Raw genomic sequence first — 9,481 nt, forward strand, 5'->3', positions numbered from 1 at the left:
CCAATAGTTTTATTTATATCAAATAAAATTCAAATATTTGGGGCTTCTCTTAGCATAAACCAGTTAGTTTATTACAATTTGCATCTCAAAAAACTGTGTGAGTTATGTCTTGGGTTTTAGAAAGGAGGATTATATTTAATATTTTAACATTATATACAATTAAAAAAATTCCAGACCATCTTCATGATTTATTGAAAAGGACTGGTTGGATTTAATTCTTCGTAATTGGCTTATTCTGGGGAATGCTAAGAGCCAATTTATGCTTTCCCCTAGTGAATTTTTGAAACAAGAAATCAGCTCAGACAGAAGAGCTTCCAAGCATGCAAGATACCATGAATACATATATTTAGTATAGGGAAAAGTTGATGGTTTCATGGGACCAAAGAAGCGTTAAAAATGTTTTCATGCAAATAATACGATTTTTTAAATAGTTTGGCTATGTTTTAAATTAGTATCGTACGGTTGTGCTTTGTGGGTTTTGGTTTTTTTGTGTGTGTGTGGTCAACTATTTCAGCTAAACAAATACAAAAACTAAATCTGAAGCATCTAATTGTTTATATTTTTGGGCCCCTGTTAGGACCCAGTTGCCATGTCCTATTTGGTGAATAGGTCTTTCATCTACAACTACTGAGAACATGGACATGATGGAATAATGCTTGAGTTGGAGAAGAAAACCAGTGCATTGAAAGACAAACTAGCAGAAAGTGATCTAATGAATGTTGTTAAGTTAGTAGCTTTCCAATTTGTGTGAGGGTGAAGCGAGTAAGACCAGGGAAGAAACTATCGTATCAAGCTGAAAACTTTCTGCTTACTGTGCTTAGTACTTCTCGATGACCTTTTGACTTGAATGCTCTCTAGGAAATGGCTTTAGGAACTTTCCTGATTTCAAACATGCTGTGTTGTCGACATGAGCATCTTTTTCTTGGTTGTCCAGGACAAAATTTTAGAAGTTTGTTTGTTGTTGTTGTTTTTCTTTAGCCTGTCAAATACTGAAACCCTGGCAGGTTGAAAAACGCTAGTCCTAATGCTGACAATTTTTTTTAAATTCTATGTTTTTGTTTGGAAGGCTGTACATATATTTTGTAATGGATGGATTAATGATTACTAGAACTTGTTTTACCTGTGACGTGCAAAAACCAGTATCTTTTTAACAATCCATCTATGGTTTTCACTGAGAAAATGAACAGACCTGACATGTGAAAAGTATATAGAATCATAGAATCATTCAGGTTGGAAAAGACCTTTAAGATCATAAAGTCCACCCGTTAACCCAGCACTGCCAAGTCCACCACTAAACCATGTCCCTAAGCACCACGTCTACACGTCTTTTAAATATCTCCAGGGACGGTGACTCAACCACTTCCCTGGGCAGCCTGTTCCAGTGCTTGACAACCCTTTTGGTGAAGAAATTTTTCCTCATGTGACACCCACCGCTACAACCTCCTTTCAGGGAGTTGTAGAGAGTGAGAAGGTCTCCCCTGAGCCTCTTTTCTCCAGGCTGAACAACCCCAGTTCCCTCAGCCACTCCTCATCAGACTTCTGCTCTAGATCCTTCACCAGCTTCTGTGTTGCTCTTCTCTGGACACGCTCCAGCACCTCAATGTCTTTCTTGTAGTGAGGGGCCCAAAACTGAACACAGTATTCGAGGTGCGGCCTCACCAGCGCCGAGTACAGGGACACGATCACTTCCCTACTCCTGCTGGCCACGCTATTTCTGATACAAGCCAGGATGCCATTGGCCTTCTTGGCCACTTGGGCACACTGCTGGCTCATATTCAGCTGGCTGTCGACCACTGCAAAGGATGTAGACATGTGCACCTTATTAATAAGGACAAATGTTTTTCCTACGCGCTTATTGATGAGCAAAAAGGTCTTTGTTATTTTTTTGTTTTCGTGTTTCCCCTTTTTGATAAGTGAGAAAAATTTTGGAAAATTTAGGATTATATCTGAAAAGATAAATCAAATGGTAATGCAGAAACCAGTACTCAGTATTTGCAGATAATCATGAAAGTTTGGAACTTTTTCTCCAAATACTGCTACCTTTGGTTCTGCTCCACTGGTGGGGTTAGGAACATCAGTATATAGTGGTTCGTTACTGACACAACCGATGGAATTAAACAATGTCTTGCTTTGAAGACTTTGAACCATCTCTTATGTCATCTTGTTTTTTCTCAAATTTGCTTTAAGTATTAACTTTGGAGGGCTCTGGACATACTTGCTTCTATTCAACTTTAACATTCTCTATTTCATACAAATGTATACCTTTCTAAATTCTTTGGCAAGAGCTAGGGCTTTGTTTTTCCAAATAACTTCTGGAAAGTCATACTGGACAGAACAAAGTGTGGCTTTGTGTCATTGTTTTCAATAGCTAAATGGAGTGTAGCATAAAATGCTTTTATTTTATGAAATGTTCAATGAAGATGACAAAGTATTCTAATACAGTAGAGTAACATGGGCAGTTTAATTTAGAAATTAAAATTAGTTGGTGGTGCAGATGACATCAGACTAGCAAACATTTAAATATCATTACATGCATAGGAATTATTGTTCATGAAGTACCTGACTTCAAAATTTGGCAGTCCCAAGAAATTTCCTCTATAAATTATATAAACTAGGAACAGGTAAATTTTTGAAAAATCGAGTTGTTATATTCAGCATTTCTTCATCCTTATGTGTAATCAATCTGCTGTAGCATCTTGCATTTAAAGCAAATACTTTTATAGAATTTTCATTAAAAAGTGCTAATAGTATGTATCAATAGCTGAATTTCATAATACAGTCCCACTGTTAGTTACCCTTCTATGCAGTAGGTTTGCCATCCACTTTTTGAGCTTATACATGCAACTTTGAAGAAAAATAGCAGAACACTTGTCAGATTTTTCTATTTTCTATATTAGAAACTATAGGTTCATATTCAATGAATAAATATAACACCTGGTACTTTTTAACTGGTGATTTCTTTCATTATTAATTCACTGAATAATGGCTTCTTTTGCTAATATTTCCTGTAGTAGGGAAATTAGTTTGACTGTTAACAATTTGTACTGTAAATCCATCTGTATTGGGAAGCAGCTTCTGTAATTTCCTTAGCTAAGCAGTTACAGAGTTGTTCTAGGCGTTGCGTGCCTTCCCAGCTTGTAAATGATACTCTTAGGGAAAGGAAAATACATGTGCAGGAACTCCGCAGCTTCAGGCCTGAATAAACTACCACAAGCTACTTGGGTGTAATAATAGGGAACAAGCCTACACAAATTACCTAATTTTTCCTTCCTTCTCCAAGCTTCTATATTTAGGCACCCAAATGTTTTCTTAAATAGAAGAAGGGTTGTATTCTCTGATATGTGTCATGTTTCTGAGACAAAATGTAGTAATTTTGTTTTTCTATTTAATCCTATTGTGAGTTATCTGTCAGTGCAGGTAGATGTTAAACCAGAAGTGACATTTCCATTCTAAAACCTAATTTTTCCTTCCTTCTCCAAGCTTCTATATTTAGGCACCCAAATGTTTTCTTAAATAGAAGAAGGGTTGTATTCTCTGATATGTGTCATGTTTCTGAGACAAAATGTAGTAATTTTGTTTTTCTATTTAATCCTATTGTGAGTTATCTGTCAGTGCAGGTAGATGTTAAACCAGAAGTGACATTTCCATTCTAAATCATTTAACGCAACCCTGTTACCTGCAAAATTATGTTCTGGTGAAATGTCTGTCCTAGCTCAACTTTTCAACTATTTAACGTATTTTAAATCTTTCCCCCTCTTAAATAGAATTTACTCTTGGCTTCTGACATACTTGCTGTGCCCACACCCTTCCTGAGCTATCCTTAAGTCTTATATTTGAAGCTCTTCCTTTCTCTTTCCGCAGTAGCTCTTAACCCTGCAGCTCTGTACTCTGCCTGTGAATGCAGTCACAGGGAGGGAAGCACCAATCCTGAAGCGCGTGCGTGTCACCTACAGAATGACTCTCAGGATTCAGCCTTAGCTGAGGGGTCTGTAGGCATAAGACCTTATGAGTCATATATTCTGTTGAGTGTCAGCTTCAGATAATCAACTGCTTTTTGCATGATCATAGCCTGTTTACATAATCTGTTTTTGAAACTGCTTACTTGTTCAGATGAGTAGTTTTTCATTTAGCTGCTTAATTGAAGGAAATATTATCCCTGCAGTTGTTCAGTGCTATACTGTCATCTACTGGCGTAACAGTGTATTTGTCTTGAACTTCACATAAGGTGGGCCACTATAAATGTATTTGAGAGGTTTTTGCCCTGGAGGAATATGTGATTGACTAAAAGTCTTCAGGCTTGCTCTTCTCTCTCTCTCTGTATATTGGGTTTTGTCTTATTCATCCTGGTTTTGTATCAAATATTTAGATGTAAAACCAACTTCTTATCTGTGCAGTCCCTGACCATAGTTACAGAGTTAGGCATCTTTTGTAATTGTTTATTTCAAATGCAAGATTATGTTTTAGTGTTGTTTTTAATTTTATTGTGATGTACAAAACACATTATCCTTCCTCTCCTAAGGCATATCAATTCGGATGAGGATTGGTTATAAATACAATTTTATGTTAAGCATTGTAACATTTGCTTAGCTGCAAAGAGAACTTGTGCTTTAAAGAGATGCCATTTTACTTCTGAGCTCTGTGCATGTGCCAGAGTAATCCCATGTCTGCTCTTCAGCGCAGCCAGCAGTCCTCTGTCCTGTCTAGCTTTCAAAGGTTTGTACTGCTGTAAGAAGAACGTCCTTTTAAATTCTCCACCCGTAGCTAACATCCTGCGATAACAGGGTCAGCTATTGCAAGCAACCCCCATGCTGCTTCATGCAAATGTGTTCTTGTGTGTCTTTGCCATTTCAGTTTAGACTTTAGAAAGAACTAAAGCAGTATTATTTTTTTGCCACAAAAAGCTAGTAAGCAAAAAAACCCAATCAGTGAAGGTTAGTACATCAGAAGTAATACTTTAGATGTCTTGTCCTGGAAGCATTCAGTTGACTAGGTGCCTCTCTAAGGGGTTGGTTTCCTTTACTGCAAGGGTGCACTGCTGACTTGCGTTTAACTAACTTCTTGCTCACCAGGGTGCCCCAATCCTGTTCTGCAAAGCTGCTTCAAGTCAGTTGGCTACCAGCCTCTGATACCTTAACATAAACTTCATTTAGATGAAAGTGTGTCTGTCAGGTCCTTGTCCTTGTCATATGCGATCACAGACTCTTAGGGATTTGCTCATCCTAAGCCAGTTCTTTTTAATAACTGTAGTAATGGTGGGTTTTGCTTGTGGAGGTCCTTAAAGAACTTTTTTTTCCTGAAAGATTTATTAGTGCCCGGGTTATATGTTATGGAAAAGTTTCTCTCCAACTAACAAACATAACTGTCTTACCTAAATGTTTAAGACCAGTTACTGTTGTTGCTGTATGGGGTAAAGAACTGCAGTCTGAACCAGATTGCAGTAAATTAAATTTGCATTTAATTTGGAAATTTCTGTAAAAAGGATAAAATCATGCTAAACTCCTAACAGCCCAGATGTGTCTTTTTGTCATTGTGGTACAAAAAAACAAATAAAAATTGTTAGATTATTTTATAGATGTAATTATGTTCTAAAATACTCTGGCTACATAAATAGGATAGATCCATTAAAAAGTTTTTTTCCTCCTTCAGCATGTCATTGATTGTAGCATAGCAGGATCTGGTATAGGTGTCTTCTCTCCTCTGTGACTGTGTTCCTTTTTCCTCTTGGGGAGTGAGGGGAGATGAGTGTCATGGATATATGATCTGCCAGGTTTGTTTAACATAAGTAGACTTTAACAAAAGCAACCTATTATTTTACTGGATTATGGCCGAATCTTTGCTGCAGAAGCAATAGAGTTGAAAGAGTTCTGAAGTCTTTGCTTGCCTTGTCCTCAAAGTTTTAGAAAACTCTGTTCGTTTTAGAAGGTTTAGCAAGAGATACGAAGTTAAGACTATAGTAACCTGTTGAGTTAGAGATGGTAATAGTAATCTGTTGGCTTTATACCGAGCCAAGTGTGAAACTCTCATTTAAGCCCACTGATTTACTCCTGAGGATGACAATTATTTGTGACTGCAGTGGTTAGATTACATGAAGAGAAAAAAGGAGCATACAGAAAAGGAAATTTTATTCAACATTTCTGTATTTTCAGTGTTCTGGTCACCCATCCTTCATTGCCTTAGAGTATCACTTGCCTTTTTCTTTAATGGTATCAGCCTTTATCCTTTATATTTAGCTACATTTTGGCATAACATGTTAATTTACCACTTTCTTTTCAAGTTATCTAAGCATACATTAAAACACTGAGAATCTTTTTATTTTCAGACAAATTGGAGCTATACAGTGGTCCCAGTACTATGGTACAAAACTTTAAACATCTCTGAATCAAATTAAATGCATTTTTTACATTTATTTTTGCTTACATTGATATATAAGCTTTGTAAGCCTATGTTTTGGCAAGATACAAAATAGATTTAAAAAAAATGGTAACCAAATATTATTTTTTAATACTAAAAAGGTATATGGATTTCCAGTAAAAATACTGACTCATAAATCTAATAAAAGTAAATAACTTATCTGGATAAGTTCTCTGTGTTTTAAATTATTATTTTGAGAGGTTCATTCACAACTCTTATTTTATTGCTTTTAGTTGCTGATGCGTGGTCAAGATGAGTGGATTAGGAGAAAACTCCTTGGATAGCTTGACCAATGAGTCAAGGAAGCGCAAGCCATTGCCCTGTGATACACCAGGTGCAAGGTAGGTTTATATAGACTTCGCTCTTTTTTGTATTATGAGTTTTTAAAAACATTTTTCAATTTTTCATTGCGATTTAGAGTAAGTTCTAACTAATAATTTTGTTCAGTTGAAAACTTCTCTAGGCCAGCTTCTGTTGTGAAGATACAAAACTTTACTATTCTGTGTAGATATGTCAAAGCTGATGAACTATGCTCTATAATTAGACTCTTGCGGAAATCTTAATAGAGTGAACATGTAAGGAATCATTGTTTGAAGCTGTGATTGCAAGGCAAAAGAAGAAAAACTTCTTGCTTCACAGAAATTTCAAAGGCAGCATCTTATATCTGGTAATTGATTTGGCAAGCCTCATTTCAGGTGGTTATGGTCAGCACAGAATACTTTAATAGGTCGAACACTTTTTTTGACTTCCGTTTCTCCAGACTAGTTCTTTGCAAGCTCATCTCGAATTTTGGCATTCCATGCTGTCTCGCTGCCCCTCACTTAACTCTGTCAGAGATAGTTATCTGAGGGAATTGGTTTTCTGTCCCCTCCAACCTCATTGCTTTCCAACACATGTTAAGGGTTCTGTGTTATCCTTTCATGTTCTTGTTCCCACAGAGTATTAACCTTTATTAAATTTGTCTTCAGTTTCACCAGAATACCAGGTGTCACGTGTACTCGTATTTCTCCTTTTTATATAAGTCCCCACTGTTCCATGCTAATTACCTCCATCATGCAACAGATTGTGTATGAGATCCTCAGATTCTCCCAACGTATCCCAGTATCTCTTTGTGAGTGTCCTCCATTCCGATTTCTCTTTCCTTTTCTCCAGTGTCTGTCTGTCCAGTCAGGAATTCTGTTTTTCAGTTTGTCACCCTCGTTAGCTTTCTTTGTCTTTCAAGCCCCTGCTTTGTCACGTTCTTGTTTTCTCCAATGTTGGTCCATGCATATTTTCCTAACTTTCACTTGGTTTCTTCTCAAAGAATATTCATTCTTTTGATTCCCTCAGTGTGCCCATTCTTGCCCCTTTCCTTTCTCCTGAGTCCTCCTTTTCCTACTCTTGGCATACTCTGTGTATGACACTGTTCTCTCTGTTGATTTAGGCTGTAGACAGTGCCTTTACTCAGCACATGAATCTATGTAGGAAAAGGAATTTCAGAGAGAGACTTTATCCAGCAACATTATGTTGTCTGGGATTCTGATTTTCTTGGATGTTGAGATGGCATTTTTGTCCTGATGCCTAGAAATTTCTCTGAGGTATCACCTTCTGTAGTCATCTTGTTACAAGCAAACCAAAGGGGTTTCATAGAATGTTAAAATTCTATTTCATTTGTCTAATAAATTATAAACAGATCTAAAGTAACTTTTAAGGTTAAAATATACTTTCTGTATGAGTGTTACTGTTTTATAACAGGCAATTGCTATTTTCATTAAATTTAACAATAGAGTTATCAACAAGAGGATTTTTTGGATGAGTAACTTTCTCATATCCTCTTAAGATAAATTTGTACTTAAAATTCTTAAAAACCCCCTACAAAAACCAAACCAAACAACAATGTAACAACCCCCCCACACACACCCCTTCAGATTTATGTTTGCTGGAAGAATAACTACTACCTAGGTTTAATAGGTAGGTGTTACATAAAGTACATTAAAGTTCACAGAGTGAGCACAGCTTTTGTATATGACGGTATGCAAGTATATGAAATGATGTTTTTGGTTCCTAGTCTGACCTGCAGTGGCGAGAAGCGTCGGCGTGAGCAGGAAAGCAAATACATTGAAGAACTGGCTGAACTGATATCTGCTAATCTGAGTGACATTGACAATTTCAATGTCAAACCAGACAAATGTGCTATTTTAAAAGAAACGGTGAGACAGATTCGACAGATAAAAGAGCAAGGTACAGTTCCCTGCTAAGCCAAAATAATTAATTTCATTTTCTTGTGATTCCTTTTTCAAAGCAGTAGTTACTTGGGAAATTGAGTAGTGTTTTTCACAATAGCATGTAACTGAGAGTCTTCAGACTTCGACTTGAACCAAACCTTTAATATGCCTTAAATAATTTTCTGTTTAAAAGTAAGCAAGTATTTACCATCACTTTTTTAATTGGGAATCAGGGCTTTAAAACTTTGTATGGTCTTTCCTGTCAGTTTCCTGAAAACACTAGGAAAGCTTGAGGTAGTCCAGATGATACTGTACCATCAGCTGGTATGATATACCAAATACCCACTGGTATGAAGAATACGTACTGTTGTCTTTCACTTCAAGGGACTTCATGCTTAAAGGGACTTTAATGCTTTGACGTGAATTTCTTAAAAAACACCTAGATTCTTATGTGGCACACTTCCAATCACATATATTATTTTTACTGCTATTTTTTCCTATTATGTTTCTATGGACTTTGCTTTCTTTTCTTGTGCTGTTTAAGACATGCTTCCTAAAAGTATTGGACTCCAATATATTTAAAATGCATTCAGCTTGAGATCAAATAATTAGATAGTGCGGTTGACGGTATTGAGGATATAGTTAAGTCAACAAAGGAGAAAATAGCAGTGCATCAAGTTTTAGTAGTTTTTGTCAGCTAGTGTAAACGTTAGTGGTATAGTAATTTTTTTTTTTTAATGGACAAGTATATGCAAAACCTGTTTTTTTAAATGTATAGTGAGGGGTGTGTGTATATATATATAAAAAAGGGTTTGGTTTTTTGTTTGGTTTTTTTTTTTTTTTTAAACCCCTCCCTCCTTCCCCCC

The 9,481-nt window shown here is 36.4% G+C and overlaps 1 protein-coding gene across 1 annotated transcript in view; it reads left to right on the forward strand.

The window, feature by feature from the left end:
- Positions 1 to 9,481, forward strand: part of NCOA3 (nuclear receptor coactivator 3) — an 87,210-nt gene that overhangs the window by 56,013 nt on the left and 21,716 nt on the right. The window contains exons 4-5 of the mRNA XM_009282213.1: positions 6,645 to 6,752; positions 8,459 to 8,631. Coding sequence (XP_009280488.1) covers positions 6,664 to 6,752; positions 8,459 to 8,631 — 262 coding nt within the window. The 5' untranslated portion in view covers positions 6,645 to 6,663. The remainder of the gene's footprint in view (positions 1 to 6,644; positions 6,753 to 8,458; positions 8,632 to 9,481) is intronic.

Source organism: Aptenodytes forsteri, unplaced genomic scaffold (assembly GCF_000699145.1).
Source record: "Aptenodytes forsteri isolate BGI_AS27 unplaced genomic scaffold, ASM69914v1 Scaffold149, whole genome shotgun sequence".
NCBI classification, from domain to species: domain Eukaryota; kingdom Metazoa; phylum Chordata; class Aves; order Sphenisciformes; family Spheniscidae; genus Aptenodytes; species Aptenodytes forsteri.